Raw genomic sequence first — 26,142 nt, 5'->3', positions numbered from 1 at the left:
CCAGAGCGCCGTGCCGATTGGAGGAGACTCTGTGACTGTTTCCTGGTCGACCAGGGTTTTCCTCTCTGTCAGAGCATTACCATGCCAACGCTCATTCATACAGATGGCTGGAGTGATGATGTGAAATGTCCTGCACTGCTGCCGCACAATATGCTTGCTAACAGGTTCTTTTATTTTCAGCCAACAGAGCTAACAGAGGAGGAGATTTCGCGCGGATACTCCTCATGTCTCTCGTGACATCTAAATAACAAACATTATTTCTGTAGAATCTGGCAAACTGTAACTCCTCCAGCATTTCACTGGCTTTATAGATAGCTCATGTTCACAGTCTATCACCAGTTGCTCCCTGATCACATGACTTATACTTAAAAGTCAGCTGATATTCATGAGGTCGAAGATCAACTATCCAAGTTTTGACTCTAATTAAACAATGAGCAGCACAATGAACAGCTTTCTGAAAGCTTTTATGCTGTATGGCCAAAAATATATGGACACCTGACCATCACATCCACATATGAGCCACATGGAAGCATGCAATTGTCTCGAATGCCCTGGTATGCTGTAGAATTACAATTTCTCTTCTGGAACTGGAACTAAGAGGCCCAAACATATTCAAGCATAATAATAAACCTGTGCACAAAGCCAGCACCATGAAGACATGGTGAAGAAGTCCAGAAGGACACTCAAGTGTCCTGCACAAAGCTCTGACTCTGACTCGACCCCCTCAACCTGAACACCTTTGAGATGAACTGGAACACTGATTGCACCCCAGACCTCCACTGCCTGATCTCACTAATGCTCTTATAGCTGAATGAACACAAATCCCCACAGCCACACTCCTACCTCTAGTGGAAAACCTTCTGGAGGCTATGATAACAGGAACGTGGAATAAATCTGGAATGGGATCACTCACTTTCAGTATCCACTTGATCTTGAGCAGTGTTTTGGGGGGAATCCTGAGGACACTGGGTGTGAGGTGGAAGTATACCTGGGTGTATCACAAGGCACCATGCACACACACATGCACACTCATTCGCACCCAGGGTTACGTTATCAGCAACTGGGTGGTGGGAGGAAACTAGAAACCGGTGGTAACCAACACAGAGGGAAACGTGGACTGACTAATTGAGAGAGAGAGAGAGAGAGAGAGAGAGAGAGATTTAGTAGTCCTCCATACAATAACAAAATTAATACATACAGAATATACTGTCCATATGTTCAAGAATTTTATTGACTCTTTATGTGCACTATTTTAACACGTTCCAAGTCTTTAGCGTAATAGACAACAAGGCTACTGCAAACTCCTGCTATTTATTGCAAAAGCTGTAATAATGTCGTGGTCTGCCGACTTGTTTTATTTGATAGTAGTCATATCATCATTCTGACGCCACCGTTTAAAAATCTAAACCCGATCACGTGGTTCTGGGCGTGTCTAGCGGACGCGTGACTCGGCGTGATTGACAGGTTCCAAGGCGGCGAGGCGAGGCAGGGTCACGCGCTCGTCATGCAAATAAGGCGCGCTGCAGCCCAGCGGGCGCCCATGTGGACGGACACCACGCCGTGTTGTCCTGCACGCTGATTGGCTGCCTCGGTCCGACGCTTTTTAATCAAATGCAAATGAATCGCGACTTGTAAAAGACGGAACTGGAGCTCCGGATCGAACTTTCTCCACAGCTTGACGCAGAAGGAGCGGAAGAAGGGAAAGTGGTTTCACTTTTAAAGAAATGTTTTCTAGGTCTTTCTTAATGCCATTTTATTTTTAATTATTTGATTAATTAATTTGTTAATTGATTATTATTATTATTATTATTATTATTATTATTATTATTATTATTATTATTATTATTTAAATGATATTAGCCTGGGTTACTGTCTGGGTAGAGTTTCTCTCTCTCTCTTTTCTTCCGGGTTTGCTGGTTACCTCCTACCTCCCAAAAACCTAGCTATGAATAAATGCCCCTATGTGTGAATGTGAGATGGACTGGGCACTCCAACTTGCCAGTGAGGTCAGCTGCCCTGCATCCATTGTTAATGGGGATTGGGTCCAGAGCCACCGCGATCCTGAACAGGATAAAGCATTTAATAATTATAATTATTAATGAGTTTTAGTAGTTATTAGCCCATCACATTTGAATGGGATTAATCCAAACCTCAGTAACACTAGAACAAGATGGTGTGTAAATACTGTAAGCTTGTGTCAATGGAAATTTTCAGGAATAATACTGGGAATAATCTGCACATGTGAACGATAGCTTCAGAGTGCTCAGTGACTGACATGCATACAGTAAACATCCATTAACATTTTGATTATTTCATCAACGCACAATATTTGCATTGTTTATGCATAAACCGTCTTTGCAATCGTCATGTTTCTTGACTAATATTTTGGTCGAAATATTCTGAGAGTCGAATTGAATCGAATCGTGACGTGATTATTGTGAATCAAATCGAATTGTGACCGGAGGGTACTGATACACATCTGATAATTAGAGCACATATGGATCATCATACTCACACAGAATATGATACCATAAACCAAATGTTTACAAAGATCCTAATGGAGCTTTTTTGACGGCTATGACTCCTGATCCGACTCTTTATCCTTGTTTTCTAGAACCGATAGTATTTAGGGGCGGGGCTTGGTGTAAGGAGGCGGGGCTTGTTCGCTATGCCGCCTTCCACTCTGTTGTGTTTTCTGTTACTCTCATCGCCATCTTGTTGCAAGTCAAGCAATGCTCGTCTGAGGAATTTTCTTAAGAGCTGTAGCGATTTCTTTTATTTAATCAGAATCGTTAAAGAAGTGTTAAAGCTTAGTGTACGTGAGCAAACTGGTCAATCCGCAAACACGCAACTTGTAGTGTGTGTGTGTGTGCGCGCGTGCGTGTGTGTGTGCGTGTGTGTGTGTGTGTGTTTTAAAGACACTATCTACTCGGTGTACGAAATGAGTATTGATACACTGCTGGAGGCGGCTAGATATCTGGAGTGGCAAGCCCAGCAACAACAGATTACACGTGGTAAGGTGGAGGGGTGTGAGTGGGGTTGTGTGTGTGTGTGTGTGTGTACGGGTGGGTTTTTTTCACTGTATGGAAAAATGACTTAAATGTATATGCATTTTTTTGTGCATAGTGTAATGCATGCTGCAGCAGTTGTAAATGTCGTGTAGCTCTTAATGTTCTCCACAGCTCGCAGTGTAACGTGTATATGTGTATATATATATATATATATATATATATATATATGGTCTTTGTGGGGTTTCTGGTGCTTTGTGTGATTCTTTCTGTTGTTGCTGTTTGTCGTTATATTTGATTTTATTCAGTGGTGTCACTCCGCGCGAGCGTTTCGCTTTGCTCGGTTTCCGGGTTAAATCCCTGCTATATTTAGTCGGCGACTCCGCGCGCGCAGTCCCGTCGTCGTAGTGGGTGGGTGAACACACACTCACACACAAACACGCACGTACCGTCTCTCTCTCGCGCGCACACACACACAGTCTCTGTCTCAAACACACACGCTCGCACGCACTTTATATGTCTCTATATAGAAATTGGTTTACACGCGTGCGCGCACTTAAAAACATATATATATATTGTTGTGGATGTTTGTTAGTTACTTGAATTAAAAACTATCCTCAAGATCTGACTGTCTTTTAAAGTTAGGAAATGTCGTAATGCTTTTGCGTTGGGCGGTGGCGACTGTGTGTGTGTGCGCGCGCGTGTGTGTGTTTACAGCATGACATTGCCTCGTGACTTTTCGTCTTACTTCCTATTTCATGATTGTGGATCTTTTGGAGCTTTTCCCTTATAAGACTTCCTTTCTATTTGAAAAGATTAATTGTGTGTGTGTGTGTTATCGCTACAATCTGGCAATAGGGTTTTTTCCGTCGTTTTTTTTGTTATTTCGTGCTGGAGATGACGTGTCACTCGGTCCACACCCCCGACGGATAGCGCGTGCTGAAGGACCGCCCCCTGCGACCACGTGCGCACTAGACAAACCCCGCCCCTTCGGAGCGAGTGGGCCCGCCCACCGCGGGTCACGACGTGGGGAAGTAGGGCAACTCCCTCCAGCCTCGTCTGTCTAAATGCACACGTTATATAATGCCTTGTTTGCGGGGGTTTTTCCGTGCATAGTGAAAGAGTAGATCTGGATCTCCAATATATGTATATATATTTTTCTTCAGTTTAAATGCAAATCTCACGGATCACATGATAAAATAAATTGCAGACTGTTTCGACCAATCTACAGCAGTAATATATTGTATCCATGTTACCTTTATGATCACCTGGAAAACATGGAACATACATTCGACCATTGCCTAAGATCCACTTTATTAATTCTTTAAACATGAAATCAATTTTCTAAATACAGCATCCTTCTTATATTGTACATACAGGAAGGCAGTAAGTACATTACAGTATCCTTACAGTATCATACTTACACTATCCTATTCTCTTCTGTTTATTTGTTTATTAGCTTTTAATGCGGCTTTCATATTGAGTCAATCTAGTACGTAAAAAGTTGATGAAATATCTAAAAAGGCAAAACAATGAATCACGGTGAAGGAAAACGGTACAATATTTAATTACAGGTTCAACAATCGTAAATAATGTTAATTAAACAAACGTATGTAAAGTTAAAATATTTCATAGTCTGGATGTAAATAGCTTGCATTTCTAATAACGTAGTAGAGGCTGTCCGTAAAGTCGATTTAATTTTCTATATATTATTTACGACATATTCTCTGCATGTTCATGTTTTTCGCCCTGTGTATTTTCTCGGATGCTGTTTCAAGGCTCTTTTTTTTTCTTTTTACAGATGTTGCTCAATTTAATATTTGCTCAAAAAATATTTGCTCAACATATTTCCATTCCTTCCTGACTTTTCAGACCCCCTTTGTATGCTATTTCAGAGTTGATATGATAGCTGTCTCCTTTAAAGAACGACCAAGCTTTTGTTTTCTTACTCTTAAACAACATCCTATAAACCGTATCAACGTGACCATGTCCCTTTTTCCCATATTGCGTACTTTACGGTGTTCTTGCTGGTCGGATGTCGTTAAATAGAAATGCCTCGTAGCAGAAAAATGTTATAACCTAGTTATACTTTAACCAGAGAAAGCGTTCTGCTTACATAAAATAATTTTTTTTTTACATGCTGAGCTACGTTTGAACGTCTGATTTCTCTTTGGCCCATAACTCAGCTTGTTCAAATGCGTAATGTTCTCTTTTTAGCCGATTTTGTTCTCCGAGAACCCCTCTGAGGATTTGTATGTTTTAAGCCTTAGATGCGCAAAGCGATTTGTTGTCCTTTCTCCCATGGAGATTTCTGTGGAAATGGCATCGGTGTACCATTACTGAAGCATGCTGGCATACCACGCCAGTCAGATTCGGGGTTGTGTGAGCCTTTTGTGTTTTAATATGCCTTTTGAAAATGTTTATTGCCATTTTTCAGAAAAGCGTAGGAAACAATGGTGTGTTTTAATAGCCTCCTACTACAAAGGCGCACAAATAATGCACAAGAGAACCGTATTTAAGATCAGCTTGAGAAATGAATAATCAGTGGTCTTTTATATGGTACTTTGAGAGGTACACTGTGTGAATCTATGGCTGTGCAAGCTTGCGTGGGTTCTTCGCTTTGTTTGTGCTCCAGACCGCATGTGTGAGTAATTGCGTGTGCTTTGGAGATGGAGGGAGGGAGGGAGCTTAAATGGCTGTGTCCTGTTGGCACAGGCTTTTTTTTTCCTGACTCACAGTAGTCTATGTAATCTTTATAAGGAGACCAGGCAGTGCTGTGCCAAAAACACATGTCCAGTAAGAGCTGTGTTCTCCTCTAGAGTGTTTGTCCTATTGCTCACAACACCGTCCATCTGTTAACGTCTTATTCAAGAGCCTCGAGCTATCATTCTCTTAGACCTCATTAATGGAAGCGCTGTCTGGGGGATGTAGGAGCTGGACGCACTGCTGTTTGGATGATTCTTAGGTCTTAAAAAAATCTATGCAACGATGCTAAATAGTGTTATGTATTTATGCGTCATGCAAAATGAGGGAGAAAATTCTTTGTAGTGTACGTTCAACTCTCTACGCATTTTCTCAGTTTTTAATTTGCTCAGCGTGCAGCTGGGATCCCCAAAGCCTCGTTCTTGTGAATCCGAGATGCAGGACGGAGGTGTGGGGGAGAGTCGTGGTTTGGGTACCCACTTGGTACCAAACTAATTTGACGTTCAAGGATTCCCACGTGCCTCTGTGTTGGTCTCTTTGCCTCCATAGCAACCGTCGCCTCGCATGCTCGACCGCATTAGCAGCTCCCAATTTTTTTTTTAAAGCGGGACGCAGCGTAGGCACTGCAGCAGCGGATCACAGCTCGTGTCTCATAGCGCTAATGACATCAGCTGAAATGTGCTTTGGGCAGCTCGCAAATCCCCTCCCCCTTCCTCTATTAAAATCCAACCCGCAGAACAAAAGCAGGGACCCTCAGCCATTGGTTAATGTCTACTCTACAGCTCCGTCTGTCAATCACAGTAAACCAACCAATTGAAGAGTCTGCAGACGAGACGCAGCCTTAGATTCTCCCATTGCTTCCTCTGCATGCTACTGAACCATATCAGGACTCTGGTGCTGGTTTCTGGGTCAGACACCTCCCAGGGCTTTTCTCCTAAGCCTGGATTATGCTTTGTCAGAAGGGCTTCTGAGAAGAACTTCTCAGAGCTTGGAATGTTCATGTATATATATGAGAGAAAGAGAGAGAGAGAGAGAGAGAGAGAGAGAGAGGAAAATGGAAGCAGTTTCTAGCCATTGATTGCTGTCCATTACACAGGTGATGTGGCTGCATTGTTAAGTATAATATCAGGGCACACTTTAACACAAAGATGTTGCAGTTTTTAGTGAATAAACTGCTGTTTGCTAAGCTTACAAGTTAGCTTCACTGTGTTGATTTTGAAAGTTAAAAAAAAATAAACAGGCAAAAAAATCTCCAGGCAAAAGATTGGAAATGAACTGTCAATTTCATTAAAATGTCAATTCAGTATCTATGAATAATATTTAATACAGTAACGTTCTACTAACGAATATAACATTCATTCATACCGGTGGTAGCTCAAGTCGTTAAGGCTCTGGGTCGTTGACCGGAAGATTGGGGTTTCAAGCCCCAGCACTGCCAAGTTGCCACTTTTGGGCCCTTGAGCAGGGCCCTTGAGCAAGGCCCTTAACCCTCTCTGCTCCAGAGGTGCTGTATCATGGCCGACCCTGCGCTCTGACCCCAACCTCCAAGGCTGGGATATGCAAAGAAAGAATTTCACTGTGCTGTAATGTATATGTGACAAATAAAGTCTATTTCTATTTTTTCTTTTCTATTTTCTTTAATTATATAAAAACTTCGCTGATTCTTTGCAATAAAATCTTGTTCTTTAACCTAAAACAACATGATACTCACTGATATGGTGAAGCTCTCTCTAAAGAGGTGTTTACATAACATATACGGAAGGAGTCTCCAGTGTCATCGCTTTGTAACCGTCAGTGAGTTTCCACTGTATAGGAAGTTTGAACCTGCCTTTATCCTCATTTGTAAACTCCTCCCACTAGGAGCCAGGAAGCTTTCTGTACAGCTCGGCGCTGACTAACAGGACCTGCTTTGCCAGTTTTAAACTTCCACAGTTATTACACTTCTGGTAGCAGAGGAGTCATCTTTCTCCTTTCACTACATTGCGTGAGGTCCATGTGGTGAAATGGGTTTCAATGTCTGGCCTCAAGTTGGCGTGTGGTTTAGTTGCAATTACAGACCACCGTAACAAAAAAATTTGTCTTTTAAAGGAGGAAGGATTTATGTGCATATATATATTTACTCTATATATCGTTTTTTTGGAATACTAATACAGGGTGCTTTGTGGAGGTCAAACGATGCTCAGTTGGTAGTATGGGACCCAATGTGTGTCATTCCCCAAACCATTAAACTATCACAAACAACTGTAAACACAAGGCAGGTCCTGTTGAAGCTACGTTCTAAACTATCCTCAAATCACAGAAAAACCCATCAGACCATATGACATTTTCCAAAAATTAATCTATTGTGGTGTTGCTCAAGATTCAAACATGGTCGTGTGCTGTTGTAGCCTGTCCGCAGGTTGCAGTTTGAGTTGCATTTCTGTTCTCCATGACTGTTGTTATTTTTGTTGTCATCGCCTTCTGATGAGTCTGGTCATTCTCTTATCTCTTCCTATCTGTGTGTGTCTTTGTTCATCTATCTGCATCAGTGTAATCCTTTTATCTTTTTTCTCCTTTCAGAGGAAGATGAGCGACGACAAAAGACCCTCCTGTCCCGTGGAGCAGAACCCAAGCGTCCCGAAGTCGCTGCCATGTCCATCCAGCCAGCGCAGGTCAATCACACGACCTGGGTTGACGAAGCTCGGACAGAGCCTCACAACCACCAGCCACGCCCTCCAGCCCCACCCCCAGTTCCAGTTCCAGCCCCTCCCTTACATCCACCCATGCCCATCGCCGTCATCCCAATCCCTGTGGTTTCCGCTAACCCTGCAGCATCAGCGCTCCATACGGCGTCCCCCATACCAGTGGTAACTCCTCTGGCTACAGCACTGTCCCCTTCAGGCGCTCCTTTACTCGGCCCTATAGTGAAGGACACACACACCCCCTCACAGCAGCAGCATCTCCAGCAGCTTCAGCATCGCCCCCTGGTCACCCACGTGAAGGCAGAAGGCAGCAACTTGCCTCAGTCGGGAACCAGTCCCAAGCAGCAACCTCAGGCCCTGCTGCAGCCGTACCCGGCGCCTGTCATCACCCCCCAGCATGCCCTGCTCGCCCAGCCCACTCTCACACAGCCTCAGAGTCACGCGTCACAACCGGCCCGGCCCAACGGCGCAGCCTTGGAGGACACCCGTGGTCTGGAGGGCAAGAGGCGACCCGGAGGGTGAGGTTACACTTTTCTTCACTTTTCTATATACGGAATTGCATATGTTCTGCTTCACAGGCAAGGCTAAGGTAGATAATAAGGCACAGAACATTGTGCGGTGGTCAGAAGGTTATCTGAGCTAAAGGATGTTATAAATATAGTAGTGGCTTGGATATATTGGTCATATGCAGCTCCAGTTCTAACCTAAATGCATCAACATTGTGCTTACAGAGCAGGAACCAGGGAGGTGCACAATAAGCTAGAAAAGAATAGGTGAGTTACTTCTATTTCTATATCTGCTCCACATATTCTGCCTTTGCTTTAAGCAATATTGCTCTGACTTTTATAACAACTGGATCTAGTCGAGGGAATTATACAGGTAAAGAAGAGGACAAGATTCTGTTATAAACTTCAAAGCTGTAGATTCCAGCGATTTTATGGAGTTAGGGCTCTTACCCAGGCTACTGCTGTCAGGAAATGCAACCATGTAAGCCTTTACGTGAAGAAGTTTTCTCAGATTGTATTACATTACCAAACCTGAAGAACTTCAGATACGTTAAAATGAGCTATCGTTCAGAAATTACTCCCTAAAAAGACCTCTCTTTTTCTGCCAAGAAAATCTGTGAATATTGTATTAAACTCTCTGATATTAACTAAGTTTGCCTTGAAGCTCCGCCCCCTCCTCCTGTCATCATCTCTCATGCTCTAGTGTGTCTGTGGATTAATGGGTTGTTCTCGTTAATGTGTAATAAATATTAATCATTATTAACCTTATTGCGATGGAAAAATACTTTAGACATAGTGTTATTGTGTTGATGACATCGTCCAACGCCAGGCAGCGCTCAGATGCATGCTAACACTGAGAAAATGTCTAGTAGATATTTGACAGCTGATTTGTAAATTTTTTTGCTATGGAAAATGCACAGTTATGTGTTTTATTATTGTTTTGTGCACACTGCTGTATCATGTACAAACCCACCATAGCGTTTTCTTGATCGCCTCTGCCAGCAAGCAGCTCCCGACTACACAGCTGCTAATATAATTACGCTCTCTTTGACTATCCTTAAACAAGAATTGCTCACTAAGGGTGGAATGTCTCACCTTCTTGACCTTTTTAGGCTGTAGTTTCTGGACAATTAAATAATTTATTGAGATTTAAATTTTTTAAGCGTGCCTAATCGTTAAATAACGAGCCGAATCTCGATTCTGACATAAAACTATTCACTAAAAGCTGTTCATAAATGTATGAACTATAGCTATAAGCTATCACAGTGCTAACTTCAGGTCATTTTGGTATTCCATATACAATTCTGTTTATGTTGTAACCGTCACGTCAAAACTACATCGTTGATGACCGGCTCTGTGTGTCTGCTTTAGACGTGCGCATCTGAAGGAATGCTTTGAAACCCTCAAGAGAAACGTCCCCAACGTGGACGAGAAGAAGACGTCCAATCTGAGCGTGCTACGAAGCGCCCTGCGCTACATCCAGGTACGCACTCGACACGATCCCCGAAAAGAAGAATAGCTCGTTAATACGTGTTAGCAAGTTTTGTTTGGAATTCAAGTGCTCTAGATTATTAATGCTGTCACACGTAAGGTAAAGTTAGATGTTAAGGTAAACGTTAGACCTGTTAGATGGAGACCAAGGAGGACTTGAAAGGGGTGACAGTTTTTAGAGATGTTTAATTGCTTTGCTACATTAGGATAAAGTGTTGTGTGGGTATGTTTTTATATCTTTAGGATCAGATGTTCCAGTAAGGCTAGGAACATCTCACAGAAACCTTGAGGAAGACTCCATGAGGAAAATGTGGGTTTTTGTCCCCCAAACAAACAACAAAAAAAAACAAAAGAACTGAAAAAAATGAAATATGGATATTTATTTATTGCAATAATTATGTTAGTGGAGGATCTTCACAAAGATTGTGTGTGTGTGTGTGTGTGTGTATGTGTGCGTGCTAGCAAGTTTTCCTGACCTGATTTCATCCATGGATAGGGTTGGTTGGATTCAGGAAGTTTGTTGTTGTAAAAGTTACTGTTTAACGCTGAGGGTGGGATGGTTATTCAGGGTCAGAGTATTTGTGCTTTCCCGAAGCACCTTGAAAAGCCAGGATTCAGGCTTTCTGTCTGCCAAACCAAAATCTAGGTTAAATGAGAAAAACAACTAAACGAATATGGATTGAGAAAATGAGATGGATATATAAATCTATTTCCGGAACATGCTCCTTTCTCTCGGACTTTTTCATAATGAACTGCGGGAGTGCGATTAAGCCAGTATCACTCTCTGTTTCTCGTTCTCTCTCTTCCCACACACACACACACACACACACACATGCATACACACACTCACACAGCTTGCGTGCTTTTGGCAGAAAAGTGTCGCAGGCATATGCCACGCTGCCCTGTTTTCGGTCCTCGCTGAGAGATTATGCTTAGTCATTATGTCCGTTTGTCCCTCTGTGATTTTTTTCTGCTTTGTTTTTGGTGTTTGAGTTTCTGTCAGTCCCAGTAGTGAAGTTCTGGGTCACACTGTGCATGCTGAGAATGATTTGTAGGAAGGTTAACTACTACGTCGGATTGTTAGACCCAAGAAGAAGTAGAGCAAGAAAAAAATATTTTAAATGCTTTTAATTGTTTTTAACGTTATTATGCAACGCAGTGAAGGAAATCGTGTTCGTAGTGCAGGGAAATAGGCCATGCAGTGACACAATTACTTCGAATCCTCCTGTACTAACACCAAGCCTCCTGTTCCCCCCCTCCTTCCTGTGAGGCCACGTGAGGACTGAGCACATGGCGAGCGTGAGCCTGGTGATGTCAGCGGCAGCTCTAGACAAACTCCTCCCCTTCATCCCTCCCCACCTGTTTTTTTTTTTCTGCTTGTATGCCAGACTCTGTTTTGCTGCACCCTGCTCTTCTGAAGCACATGCTTACTGGCGCGTCGACTCAAAGCTGCAGCCTCCTTCGGGGCGACTGAGAGCAGGAAGAGACGAACTCGATAAGAGAAAAGTCTGTGTTTTACTCCTGCACTAGGATTGAATTTTCACCGTGTGTAAATAGCAGAAGCATTCTAGAGTTCGTGAGAGAAAGCCATAAATTATGCAGATCTCTCCTACATGGTATGTGGAAGGTTCCAGAGAAGTTTTTCGAGAAATTGCGAACATGTTTTTTTTTTTTTTTATCGCTGCTGCTGGGATTCGAGTCACTGTTCCAGGAAGTCGTGTACCGAGATAACGATTCATATCTCGCTGGCATTCTTTCTAGTGTTTAATTATCCTCATAGAGGCTCGTTATGAATCTTTTGGAAACGAGGGCAAACCCGGTGTCTGTGCAGTGAAGGAGAGAACACGAGGGGCGACTGTAATTACAGAGGAAGGGTGGAGGAGTGCTGGGGTGTGGGCGTCTGAGAGGTGTCAGAGTGGAACATGGCAGAGGTTGCGCCGTCCAATGGGATCAGCCCTGCTGTTACGGCTCCACCTCCTCCTCTGTCGCTACGTCGCTCTCTTTCTCTTCCGTTGCCAGGGAGACTGCGGCGGGTTCCAGCTGTTGCCGTGGTGATATCCTGCGGGACCCGGCGATACTGTCTGCTCAGTAGCTGGAAGACAAAAGGCAGAGCAGGTCGAAACTGACCTGAGATCAGACAGCGGCTGCTGCTTTACATACATCTACATGAGCACAAGGTCGCGGTCACGTGATCCGTCCCGCGGTACCCGTTCACTTCCTGTTCAAAAGTCACCGGCGGAGACGATGCAGCGTTTATGACGTCATTGTGCCGATCCCTTCGTGAAATCTCTCCGTTTTTAGTAATATTTTATTGCAGGAAGATTTAATATATTAATTTTGTCTATAAACAGGAGTTTTTGCTTTGTTTCACTCTCACGTGAATACTTTTGAAAGATCAGGTACTTTGTAGACATTCATACGTTTTGTTTTCTCAGACCGATGTCTCACAGAAGTGTGGTTGAATGTTTGTCGGATTTATACGGACATGCAGTCGAACCTGTTTTTTGGATTTGATACCAGGGTCAACTCCAAAGTCAAGGTCACAGCAAAGTCAAGCCCCTTCAGAGCCAATTTTCCTGTATACAAAGTATATGCTAGCGTTCTGTGTTTGCGCCATTTAAGGCAAACAGATCAGTATGAAAGATTGGATTTGAAGTCATCCCCATCTACACCTTTGGCTCTGAGTCTGCGTGGTTGTTTATGTAAAGGTCCGTGACTAACGGGACTGAATTGTTACTTTCCAATATGCTTTTATTTTTAATAATTCATGGCTAGGGTTAAGATTCATAAATTCGATGGGGTTGTGTTTTTTATTTCTCAGCGGCGTTTCACATAACCGCTTTTGACTCTGAACAGACGAGATGCTTGAGTTTGGAACTGGAAGTTGGAACTGGAAAAAGAATGCATACTTTTCTATCACGTCTTATTTCAATGTTCTGAATGAAAAATTTCAGTGGAAATCTATGAAACTTCTTTTCTTACCGACTTAATGTCTCTGCTCCTCTGGTTGGTTTCTGATCCAATAGACAGCATTGGATAAACTGTAATAGACTTTAAGTTACTTAAAGATTTTGCATGTACCAGTTAGTGACCCCTGATATATTACCATCAGCGCTATGAGTGATGATCTTAACAAACCTGATGCTTGAAAGCAGTGGTGGCAGGAAGCAGCTCTACTTTGACAATGACATACAAATTCATATAAACTGTATTTAAATCCCTAAACATAAGGGCAGATGTTGATGGTAGGATTTCTTCATACAGGAATCAGAATATTTATACATTTGTACAGATGAAAAACAGTCCCTGCTTAGGTTTCTGTTGCTGAAGAGTAGAACTTCCATCTGTGTTTCTCATGTTCTAGACCATTGAGGACATTTTCTTACTTCTACACAAGACTGAAAAACAAATATCACAAGCTCATTGGCTTTCTATTCCTGGAATCATTACACCTGACATTTTGCTTCCGGAAAAGTTTCGAACTAAGCTCGAAGCCTGAGACAGTTCCAGCAGAAAGCAAAAACAGCCATTTTTGGAGCATAAAGCAGGGATAGCGTGACGCTACCGGATTAAAAATAGACCCCGGCTGGTTTTAAAACGAAACAGGCAGCAGGATCAGATTAGGCAGATGATGTGTTCCGGTCTGAAAGTCGTGTAATTTACTGGACGGGACTAATGAGCTGTTTGAGTCTAATTAAGAAATGCTATTTATTAGTCGACCGCTTTTGTATTCGGGTGTAAATGATGAGAGTGAGAGTAGCATCAGAGCCATGTGGACATTTTTACGTTGCTACAAAAATGGCTGCAGCACCGAAGAGTCATTCACTTTATTACCAAGATGTTAATGGCGTTTCTGATCGTTCATAAAGCTACATGAGCAGTTGTTTAATCAGTTCTGTATAATGCAACCTTTTGGATTTTAACAGTTGAATTGTGTACAGCTTGTTTGGCGTGTGTGTGTGTGTTTGTGTGCTGACTTATGGCAGATTCACTGACCAGACAGTCAAATCACACTAATCCTGGATCAAGCTGCATTCACACACATGCTCCTTGTGCTCTTGCACTGCGGCAGTTTTCGCTTTTTTCCACATTCCCTTAATATTCGTGTTTACACGATCGTCTGTACTTTACCTGAATAATATATAATCCCCCATTCTCTTTTTGCATGGATTCCATTTTTTTGTAGCATGTGCATGCTGTTTTCTGGCATCTTCTATTATTTATGGCATGTACAAGTACAGCGTCTGAGGTAACGACAAGCAATTCCTAAAAGCCGAGAGAAACATTTTTTACGGCTGTGGAGAGGAGTTTAGGGAGTTGATTTGGCCATGTGATTATGTGGCATGAAGGGTGTGTCTTTCTCTCGCGCGCACCTGTCAATCACAGCATCATTAACCAATCGTGTGAGCTCATGCATGCGGAAGAGGGCAGATAGCGTTTTCCTTCAAGGCCCTGAGACGCAGCATGAGCTGCAGTTGCTAAGCTTGAAAGAGAGTATGCATGTGTTAGCTTCACTCTGTGCAGATGGTTGACTGGTGGATTGAATTAGCCAGTCAGCATATTGGGGAGGAAATGGGGAGCAAAAAAATGTAGCATTCATGTAGGTTTTTTTCCCCCCTCAAACTATGAAATCATCTTCACTTTCTTGTTTTGTATTCACGAGGCAGAGGCTCAGGTCAGTGTCGTAGCGCAGTATTTTGACGCAGAACGAGGAAACTGGCTGGAGTTGGGGCTGTCACTTACTTTAGAGGGAGTTTAGAGGGAAACTCTTTGACGGAGGGAAGGTGGCCAAGTTAAACAGCCTTTCAGAACATACACTGTTTTTTCCACGAAAGCATGTGACTGTTGTTGAAAGCAGCCCTGAAATCAAAATAGGTGTTTCAGAGAATTTGTACTTGTCCCTTAGTGTTATGAACATGGCTATGAAACTATAACTAGAAAATTTGATGGAGATGTTCTTGCTATAATTTTCTTGCTTCAGGTAAATGATCAAATGGTCGTTGATGATTCTTTGTTCCTGCACACCCTGGAGATCAATAAAGCACATCTGTCTATCTACATATATCTGTCTATCTGTTTATAGTTCCCGTCCCCAGAGGTGGGTGTTGCTTTACAGTAGTAAACGTCAGTAAATGCCATCACACTGATTTCCTGTTCCAGAAGTAAATACTTAAACATACAGAACAGAAACACAGCCAGCCTATTCCTTGTGAAGTCTTGTAAAAGTCTTTAGGCTCGAAAACCACATGATGATGAACTTCAGGCTGGAAGTCCCCCTGACTTGTTTTTGTGATTCGATTTGCTGACCAGACGTGAAACTGATCCACCAGGTGGATTTGACCAGCATCCACTCTTCCCTGTGTCTCGCTTTTGTTCAACCTTTTAGAACTTTCAGAAGTGTTTTGTAGTCTGCATCACAAAAAAAGTCTAAAAATACTGTGATAAAATCCTGTTAGAGAGGCTTCGCGTAAAACAAGTTTGTACAGCAAGAAACAAAAACGCACACGTCACACACGTTTTTCTTTCACATTAGCGCTTAAGAAACATAGGAGAAGTTATGACATCCAGGAGAGGACACATCCACTAACACAAAGCTGACATGGCCACGCGGAACTCTCTCACCCAAGCAGTCAGGCGGGTTTTCTATCAAAGATCCTATTGGCTGAAACTGAACGCTGTATTTTAATCCCTGTGGGCCACGCCCACTCCTCTCAGGACAGGATGTTGGGAAGAGGCGGGGCTTTGTTGGACGAGGAAAAAGAGAATAAACAAAGGAAGCACATCAGTAACAATATAAAGCCTGTACACAATGTTCCAGAAAGATCTTTAGTGTGGAGATTTCATTATTCCTGACCTGATGTATTAAAATATAAATCTATTTATACACCTAGAACAAAAGAGCAGTCCATTTATTTGTAAAATCCAATAAAAATATCTAGGTACAATAGACAGATGAGCGGATTTATTTGAAAGATCAAAGCAAACATAAAATTTACATAAAATTTGATTTAAAGATTGTAATAGTGGGGGTCATCCTGATGTCCAGCGCTAACTATAAAGACAACCCTAATCCTCAAATGGTCAAAAAATCATCAGAAAAGATTTTTTTTTCTCTAAATTTTCATCAACTATATTTTTTTTCATGTAATAAAAAAACTCCAGCAAACTATAAAGACGATAATAATTGAAATATATTGATAATAATTAATCAAATCAAATATATTGATAATAAATAATAAAAAATATATTGTGTTTTAGAAATATAATTCTGTAATTTTATATATATTATGTATAATAAATTAATAAAATATATTTTTGTATTGTGTATGCTGAATATAAAACCAAATAAATCAAAATGAATATTTCACAATTAAAAAAAAAATGTTTGGATGTTTTGCATGTAGAATCTAAAGCGTAAGGAGAAGGAATATGAGCACGAGATGGAGAAGCTGGCGAGGGAGAAGATCGCCACACAGCAGAGACTGGCCGAGTTGAAGAACGACTTGAGCCAGTGCATGGACGTCGTGGAGATCGAGCGCCTCCTCCGGCAGACGGTCCAGCCTGAAGACGACCAGGCATCCACATCGACGGCATCAGGTACCGCTTCATTACTCATTCAGACAAGCATGACAACACAGTGTCTTATTCTTTCAGTTTCAGGGGAAACATGTTCCGTCTCGTCGATCAGACTTTTTAAGCATGATTGCGTAGAAATGTTCTCGTAGTTCAGACATTTTGTTTGTTCTAATATGAATGAATAGCTGGATGCATTTGCCGTAATTTGTTATGGATTGCTTTTTTTTTTTTTTTTTTTTTTTTTTACAAGTGATTTAATATGGAAAATATGCTATGTAAATTTGTTAAATCCTAACACTGGTGCAGTAAATCCTCGCTTGTAAGACAGCAGGGGTTTAAATTACTCCATTAATGTGACTCTTTTTTTCCTAAATACCACATTTACGGTGAAAACTGCTCTTGTGACATCTGCTTATAACCAGTTATTTCCTCTGAGGGCAAACGCAATGAAAGTCTGTTGTTGTTTTTTTTTTGTTTTTGTTTTTTTACCGTTTACCATAAAATTTAACATAAGAAGTGTCTTGTTTATGTCATACAGATAACTGAACTGTATTCAATGTAAACGTATTAATTACCATCCTGAAAAGCTCAAAAATCATTTGATCGATCTTTCCACAGAAGGCGAAGACTTTGAACAGGATGCAGAAGACGGAGCCCCGCCCTCATCCCGCTCCTCGGTCCTGGGATGTCATCCGGTGCCGTCTGAGCCACGCGGCCCCATTCTCCCTCCTCCACCGTCCATCCTTCCGTCCCACATTGCCTTCCAGCACAAACAGTCCACCCCCCCACAGCCCCAGAACACAGCCATTGCTCCTCAACCCAGTGTCATCGCACATGCCTCTGTGTCTCATGCCTCTGTCATCCAGGCGGTTAACCATGTGCTACCGGCTGCTTCCAAACCCATCGGCCACATAACCGTGCACCCGGTGACCCTTTACCAGCAGCCAGTGGCCGTCTCGCAGTCGCCCGTTCTGGGCCACATTACACAGACACTGGCCCAGCAGCCCCAGAGCCACAGCCATGTGAACGGTGCAGCAGTGGGGCAGCAGGGCACCATGGTGGGAAAACCCACGGCTGTAGTCGCCCACCATCATGCGGGTCTCGTGGGGCAGGCGGTGCTTAACCCAGTGACAATGGTGACCGTACCGCCTTTTCCTGTCAGCACACTTAAGCTAGCATGAGACATGCAGGATTTTGTATGTGTGTGTGTTTGTGTGATTTGTGGCATGTGAAGAACATCTGAATGGTCAGAAGAGCACAGGACTTTATGAATTTAGCATCGTGAGCGTGCCTCGCTTAACGGCATGCCTAATCACGGAAGGGTCTCTTTTCACATAGGCTGAACGACAAACACGTGACGCACTTGCAAAGCTTCAAATCATGAAACGATTCACAGCGAGCGAGCGAGTCACAGGAGGTGCTAAAAACAAACTATCCATTTCACTCCCTCTCCACCCTTCAGTCCTGCTCATCCTCCTCCTCCACCTCCTCTGATTAGCTAATCGTACTTAAATGTCTCAGGCATCACTTTCTCATTCAGTCATTAAAAACAGACACAGAAATCAGATGATCAACGAGAATGCATGATTTGTTGCATTATTGTCAGAAAATATGATTGATTATTGGGCTGGCAATTCGATAATCCGTAAATCTAGAAGTGCCTAACCTGTGGTCTAAGTCTAATGGCGCCCTCTGCTGCTTACACATGGTCCTGCTGTGCTTTTTCCAGAGAGACTGCTCGACTTGTCATCCTGTCCTTTTTGCAATGTCAGGCGCAGGCAGCGATAGTGGGCGTGATTGCTGTCCTTCACACACGGACTGTGAAAGAAAACGAAACGGAGCACTCGGCAACCAGGAGAGCACTGAAACATTTGAAACAGAATCGAGCAGTTAGCCTAGAAACGCATTTCTTCCATTACAGTTGTGTTGCCGATATTTCTTCACAATGCGATTATACCACTAAATTTCCAAAGTCTTCTACTGGACACGTGACTCACTTCCACAAAGAAGCAGTCTAACGTCAATCCTCTGGTTATATACCTGTTGTATGAATGTCAGTATACTGTATGTTAGAGTTTGTCCTTTTTTGTATTTCTTTTTCCTTTTAGAAAAGCCGCTTGATCATCACCTGGTGGGTTTTTTCTGTGTGCTAACTTTGAGGAGGTGGTATTCACTGTATGAACATTTCCTCAATTTTTTTTTTTTTTTTTTTTTTTTTTACATTTTATTCTTTTATTTTATGGGCCACTTCAGTTTCTGTACATCGATGAAACCTAATACATGATGCTCTTTTCCCAACATCCAACATCTCTGTACCATGTAACACTCACGTGACATATTCCTTGTGTTGCTTTCTTATGGTACTTTCCTTTTTTTTCTTCTTCTAAGATCTATATTATTTACAGTCATACTACAAACCACTTTTTATTTTACTACAAAATGAAAAACTCTGCTAAGCGGATTCGATGCTCTGACGTACTGTGTCTCATTGCTACGTACTATCAAATTTAACCAGAACACTGTGATACCCTGCTCTTAATTTACAGTCCCCGCCTCCTTCACAAGAAAAGAACAAGTCTGGGGCTAGATGAGAAAATCTTGGGATTATATCCACTTTAGATGTGAATTTTTCTTTTCCTGAATCTGATGACCGATTGATGAGTGAACGATACATGCTGTGCTTTATATTCGGTAAAAAAAAACAAAAAAAAAACATCACTTACCCTTTTGTAACAAAAAAATTAGTAGTATTTTCATTTTTTTATGTCTATGTATGTGTATATATAAATGTGATGGATATGCACGCATTCACATATACGTGTATGTATTTGCGGATTACACTGTTGCCTGATTTTGCATGTAGATTGCAAATTTTTTTTTGTTTTGTTTCGCATTGATCCCCTCATTATTATTATTATTATTATTATTATTATAATTATTATTATTTTAGTTTTGTTTTGTTTTTTTCGGGACCATGTCTAATACTGTATGATGTGGTGGGGACCATTAGACCTCATTCTAACATTGATATTATATATACATATATAAAAATCTGCATTTTTCCCTATGGAGAAAGTTTAAGTTATATATCGCCTGTACATTTTGGGCTGCATTAAAATCTAATTGTCCACCATGAAATAAAACAGTAATAATGTTGATATATGCTAGAGTAATTAAAAAAAATGACTATTCATAATAAATCTTACATTTACAATTTGATTTGTCCTGTAGTTTTGTTTGTCACTGGATAAAATGTATACGCAAGGGACTTTGCGTGCTAATTGTCCCGGGATTTTATTTAATTTTTTATTTTTACAAAGTAATGACTGGATATGACTTATTCTGTTTCAGTTTCCATGATGCATCTGCTCTTGGATCCTTTGTAGCATCTCTTGCATTCTTTGTAGCTGCACAAAACACACACACCAAATCAGACAGAAGAATAACACCATTTAAACAACTATAGTTGAACCATACCTACAGTATTACTACTTATATACACTATATAGCCAAATGTTTGCGGACACCTGACCATCTAGCCCATATATGGACCTTCTCCAAACAGAGTTCCTTTTAGATATGGTGTGTTAAGGTTGAAGTGGAAGAACTCGAATGTCCTGAGCAGAGCCCTAACCTCGACCCCACCGAACACTGACTGAACCCCAGACCCCTAGTGCCTGATAACACTAATGTTCTAATGGCTGAATTAACACAAATCCACGCTCCAGCATCAGAAGAGCTCATTATAACAGCAAAGGTGGACTGGGATGAGACGTTCAAAAAACACAAGCGTAATGGTCAGGTGTCCACAAACTTCTGGCCATAAAGTGTATTACATATAAAGGCTAGAGGAAAGATGGCTTCATCTGGTTGGTCTTGTTGTATTGTACTGCATACAAACTGCCATTGAGGTACATTCCACCCCTATAAGTTTATTCATTCTTTTAAGAGAACCTACTAGAAGTGTAAACCTCAGTCGTCTACAAGATACGAGACTTTTTCGATTTTCAAACCGAAATCTGATGCCATCGAGTCCAATACAATGGCATGCAATAGAATCTGAGTTAGTAGGCTCTGATCAATACAAGACCAACTTTTCTCAGAATCTGCTTACCTGATGACACGGAGACGGACTAAGTATCAGAGTTATAGCCAAATCGCCTTAGTGTTAGTTGAATCAATCATTTACATTATTTATCAGTTCGTAGTTTGTTTGCAGTATATGTACTTTTTTTAATTATCATTTCATATGCATTTAATCTTTTGATTCTGAAATTTATAATCAGTTATAATCCACAACTGAATTATAAGTACTGCCTCAATTCATTTCAAACCCTTTTGTCCGATTGTTCGACCCACCACACTTAACCTAGACTAACTAAGACTCAGATGAACATCTTTCTTACCTCCTCGTCTTTCTCCCAAATGAGCCGCTCTGTTTCATCGTCCAAAGGCACCAGAGGTAAGTCTGTATTGCTCTCTCTCAGATATTTACACAGACTGCCATGAGTAGAGAAAGAAAAAAGTTCTGTCCACAAGAAAAATCAACCTGAGAATAATAATACGTGCATTGAATGGGTTTATTTGCATTTGTTGTGCTATAAACATCTGTGGATCTTTCTAGAAACCTTATACCCTTGAATTCTGGATAACACATTATTGCTGGCATACACAAAAAATGGCTATGGATTTAACTCTCCTTGATGGACAGTAATTTTACTATAATTCATTGTGGTGCTATAGAAGATTTACAAAATTTCACTTTACTCTGTAAAGGAAATAAATCGTGAAAAGGACAGATATTATAAGAATGGATGTGTTTACAAAGACTTATTTAAGGGATGAAGTAGCCAGGCATGGCAAGTTTTGTGAACTAGTCATTTTGGTATTTTCTCATCTCTGTTTCAAACAAACATCTTTTTAAACATGAATCATGTTTGATTCAGTGACTCTTGTTCTGAAAGGCTCACCAAGTCACTGGGTTTAATAGTTTGTGTTCCTGGTGGAAAGAGGTGTACGGAAATGATCACACATGGAAGCATTACTAGCCAATCAGATCGCAACCTTTAACCTTTAACTACCATCATGCTGCATTCCCAAATAAAGTTTTCCAGGCGCCAGACATCCTCGTGTTAGGAAGCTAGATCTTTAGCGTGAGACTCCCAAAGTGACCCCCTGTGTGCTGTGTGCAGACCTGCGTTTTCTCTCTCTGACCACCATTAGTGTCATGTTCCGGATGCACTCAGAGCGGTAGTTCTCATAATGGGTTTCCTGCGTCACGTCCTTTAGGTCCTGCATGTGGGTGCGAACCAGCATGTTCCTAAGCTTCAGGAAGTCCGAGTGGGCGGGGTTTTCCACTGAAAACATACATATCAGCAATATTATGTAGTGCACTGTGTATGGGATCATTAGGCAATAAACATTTGGAGCTTTAGCAGTTTGTAAAGAAAGCTTTCTCTCTTAATTGTCCTGCTCAAACTGACAAATATTCTGTGGAACAGATTATTATTTTTTTTATTATTCCAACTGAATAGGATTGTTTAATGTGACTGCAGTTACTGTTGATTCAATACCGATCTGTTATAGATGTTTAACAGATTACTAAATCTGTTAAATTCTACAGTATTTCAACTATTTTTAATTCTATTTTGGCATGTAACAGTAATATTGAGTGAGAAAATTGATTGATGACCAGGTTTAGTGCATTAAATTAAATATAAAACACAATGGAGTGTGCTGGTATAGGAAAGTAATCAATAATAGAGGGGTGTGATACATGCTACCACAATGAAGCTGATTATTTATGCCCTACATTTTTTATTAATCGACTGCAATTTGCCAACAATTACATAAAACAACACATCACACCCTCCGATTCATTTAGAATCCTCTTTAAAGTTGTGGGCCAACTGTAAAACATTAGTTCCTGTTGTCGCCTACTAAACAATGATTTCCTCACCAGCCTCTTTTTTTCTCTTTCTTTTTAGGGGTTAATAATGCAAGATATTACAGAGAAACCACAAAGTTCTCTGTCGTTTGCTTCTAATTGTTGCAAAGCACTGACACGTGAGACTCTTCCCAAAAATGCAAAGCCCACAAAAACGTCCCCATCAAAAATTTTATCTTGTTATGTGGACTGTTCAACATACTGTCCAACAGTTCCTGTGTACACTGATACTATCAAAACAATGGCATGTAGGAATCCAAACATCTGATTTATTGCTATAGTACATTATTTATTGTGGTGTAACCTCATTTATTTTCTAGAAGTTAAGCTACTGTTCATGTCAAGTCAAACCTCCATGCTCTGGACAGGCCTAGTCAGTTATGCAAAGTATTAGAAATAAAAAGAAATGTGAAATCTGCAGGGCTATATAATACCTTCGACCACACCCCAAGGATACGCACGGCCTCGGACTCTCCTGCCTTTGATTTCAACAAGAATGTTACTGCTGACCACAGCAAAGGGAATACTATCCTTCAGAGAACAGAGCACATAATAGACCATTCAGACCTCAAATTAATGACAAACAACAGAAGAGAAAGAATACAAAGCCTTAATGGTGGCCTTGAATTGACTCAATATGTAACAATTTTGGCACATGACGTTAAAAAAAGTATGAATACTTTGCTCACTTTCAGGTCTTGATCTCTGATTTTAACATCATCGTCCTCGTCCGAATCGCACTCAGGGAACTGGTAGATGTTGATCCCGAACCTCTCGATCTCCTCTCGGATCTGGATGAAGCAGGACATTAAAGCCACGCTGTCATAAACCTACACACTCTTGTGACATAAAAGCAAGATGGTGACATGAGCACCTTTTTTTTCTTCCGTGCCAGTTCCAGTGGTGTGAGGCAGTCTGCTTTACCCAGCACAGGCACTAGGTTGACCTTCTCATGTAGAGCACTCATAAACTCTAAGTCGACCGGCCTGAGGCTGGAGACACAGTTATAATAAATAGATAATATAATGAGTTTAATAATTATGTAACAAATTCTTAATACAATAAATTTTGCTTAGGTTTTTTTTTTTTTTTTACCCATGGCCATATGGTGAGATGAAATAGAGACAGCAATGCACTCGGTTGTCCTGAATGTTCTTGCGGTTCAAACCACTCTCGTCCCTGAAGTACTGCTCAAACTGATGGTCGATAAAATCTACAACTGGCTTCCAGCTGTCAAGAGTATAAAGACGTTAAAAAAACTATGGCTATGTCCTGTGGACACATGACCATTATATGCTTTCTGAGCATCCCATTCCAGATTTGGTGTTCGTTTACAGTTACAACATTCTCCATTATTCTAGGAAGACTGTCCGCTAGATGTTGGAGCGTGGTTGTGGGGATTTGTGTTCATTCAGCCACAAAAGCATTAGTGAGTTCAGACACTGATGGAGGTCTGAGGTGCAGTCAGTATTCCTTTTTACATCAAAGGTGTTATGTGGAGTTGAGTCTTGGGCTCTGTGCAGGACACTTCCTCTCCAACCACACCATGTGTTCATGGAGCTCACTTTGTGTACAGGGGCATTGCTACAGAAATCGAAGGCATCCTATACACGTGTGTGCTTCCAACTTTGTGGCAACAGTTTGGATGTGAAGGTCAGGTGTCCACAAACCTTGGGCTGTATAGTGTATCATTACCTCTCAGTGTTGTTGACAGCATCTCCAAAGCCTGGTGTGTCCACAATGGTGAGCTTGAGTTTCACACCTTTCTCCTCAATGCCAACGGTATGTTTGGTGATTTCCACCGTTTTGCTGATCCTTTCTGTACACAGGGAAAACAAACCGGCACATGTTTCACAATTCTTAATTAGGAGTCAATTTTAAATCCATTTTAATTTTTTATTACCCAAAGAAATATTGCTCGGTATTTTTATATATGAAACCTTTCTGACTTACCTTCAGCATTTAGCAGTGTCCTGTCCTTGTAGACATCTGTTAGGAAAAGACTTTTGACCAACGTGGACTTTCCTAAACCAGACTCCCCTAGAGAGATTTTGTAAAACAATTACAAAGAAGTACATGTTAATAAAATATCTTCTGAACTGTGATCTTTCTTCCGTGAACTCACCGGCTACCATCAGCGTAAAGGCAAAGCCTTTTTTCACAGATTTTCTGTGTACTTGGTTGGGAAGTGTTGCAAATCCAACATATTCCTTATCTTGATCCTTAAAATAATTACAAAGAATAATTACAAATGAACAAACAAATTAGAAGGTTGACGTAAAACTCTCTTGAAGACATTACCTCAGGAGAATCATAAGGATCTAGTTTACTCCAGGGGCTCTTAGATCGTGAAGGACTAAGCGGAGGCTCTAGAGAGCTGTGGGAAGTGAAGTGACAGCGATGCAACAGGTCTGGTTCTGAGCCCTGCAGGTTTCTTCCCCTTTGACGCATGAAAGTCGGAGTGCCAGGGGTGTGAGGACGGGTTCTGCCATCCGGGTCCCTGTCCATCTCATGTGTCTCGCGACTAGGAAACGTGTGTCCTGTTCTGGGGGGCAGAGCTCTCATGGTATACACCGGCTCTGTGTCCTCAGGATCCTCTAAAGATAAACTGGACAACTGATCCATGCACACAGAAAGTTTATTGAGATTAAGGACGTTCATATTTTTGAGTGTAATTCTATTTTCAGTCCACTTTCTAATAAAAAAAAATAAGCTTGTAACATCTATAAAAGTATTTTCCCTTTAAAAACGATTAGAAAGGAGCACATAGAGAACAATTCCAGATCTACAGCCATGTCTTCAGCCTTATTAGAAATTATTGTATTGTTTGTATTGTTTGTTATATGTATTGTTTTGTTATTGCTTCTTAAACATGCTTAATTTTTTTTTTTTTTTTTGTAATTTATTTATTGTTATATCTCTTGTTTAAATCTGAATATGAGTTTAAGATGCTGTTCAGGTTCTGTAATGGGGAAAGACATATTCTTTTATTTTGGTTATTTCACTTAAGCCAGCAGAGACTGGAGAAGACTTGCAGGATGACCTGAAAGCAGCAGGAACAACAATTTCAATACAGTGAGCAATTAGCAATGATCAGCACCGTAATCATCTCCAATGCTAAAAATATGCACCCGAACATTCAGATAAATCACAACTCTGCTGGAACAGTACACTCTGGTCAGACAAAACAAAAACAGAACGACGATCCCCGTTGTTTTTAAGATATATCT

At 41.2% G+C, this 26,142-nt stretch overlaps 2 protein-coding genes across 3 annotated transcripts; one reads left to right on the top strand and one right to left on the bottom strand.

Annotated features, from left to right (window-relative positions):
- Positions 1–1,839: 1,839 nt before the first annotated feature.
- Positions 1,840–20,174, top strand: mntb (MAX network transcriptional repressor b). Of its 2 annotated transcripts, XM_058415390.1 has the most exons (6): positions 1,842–3,014; positions 8,271–8,910; positions 9,124–9,165; positions 10,270–10,381; positions 16,794–16,986; positions 17,584–20,173. In XM_058415390.1, exons 1-6 carry the CDS (start codon positions 2,669–2,671, stop codon positions 18,144–18,146), a joined length of 1,896 nt encoding a protein of 631 aa, XP_058271373.1. In that variant the 5' UTR covers positions 1,842–2,668; the 3' UTR covers positions 18,147–20,173. The 2 variants fall into 2 exon arrangements, with proteins under 2 accessions (XP_058271374.1, XP_058271373.1); XM_058415391.1 differs by lacking the exon at positions 9,124–9,165 and having other exon boundaries at positions 1,840–3,014; positions 17,584–20,174.
- A 1,665-nt stretch (positions 20,175–21,839) lies between these two features.
- Positions 21,840–25,409, bottom strand: septin4a (septin 4a). The gene is made up of 9 exons (XM_058415392.1): positions 25,214–25,409; positions 25,038–25,134; positions 24,866–24,952; positions 24,608–24,731; positions 24,008–24,142; positions 23,787–23,904; positions 23,602–23,703; positions 23,347–23,443; positions 21,840–22,322 (listed from the first exon to the last, which is right to left on the bottom strand). The coding sequence occupies exons 1-9, from the start codon at positions 25,361–25,363 to the stop codon at positions 22,114–22,116; spliced, it is 1,119 nt and encodes a 372-aa protein (XP_058271375.1). The 5' UTR covers positions 25,364–25,409; the 3' UTR covers positions 21,840–22,113.
- Between the last annotated feature and the right edge of the window lie 733 nt (positions 25,410–26,142).

Source organism: Hemibagrus wyckioides, linkage group LG18 (genome assembly GCF_019097595.1).
Source record: "Hemibagrus wyckioides isolate EC202008001 linkage group LG18, SWU_Hwy_1.0, whole genome shotgun sequence".
Lineage (NCBI taxonomy): Eukaryota > Metazoa > Chordata > Actinopteri > Siluriformes > Bagridae > Hemibagrus > Hemibagrus wyckioides.
This window is presented reverse-complemented; position numbering and strand designations above follow the sequence as displayed.

Coding starts and splice junctions, on each gene's coding strand:
- mntb (XM_058415390.1), top strand. CDS start 2,669: ATGCCGCCTTCCACTCTGTTGTGTTTTCTGTTACTCTCATCGCCATCT. Junction 10,382..16,793: donor GCGCCCTGCGCTACATCCAG/GTACGCACTCGA, acceptor TTTTGCATGTAG/AATCTAAAGCGTAAGGAGAA. Junction 16,987..17,583: donor ATCCACATCGACGGCATCAG/GTACCGCTTCAT, acceptor ATCTTTCCACAG/AAGGCGAAGACTTTGAACAG.
- septin4a (XM_058415392.1), bottom strand. CDS start 25,363: ATGCGTCAAAGGGGAAGAAACCTGCAGGGCTCAGAACCAGACCTGTTG. Junction 24,143..24,607: donor GCTGTCAACAACACTGAGAG/GTAATGATACAC, acceptor TACTCTTGACAG/CTGGAAGCCAGTTGTAGATT. Junction 22,323..23,346: donor TCCTTGGGGTGTGGTCGAAG/GTATTATATAGC, acceptor GTATGTTTTCAG/TGGAAAACCCCGCCCACTCG.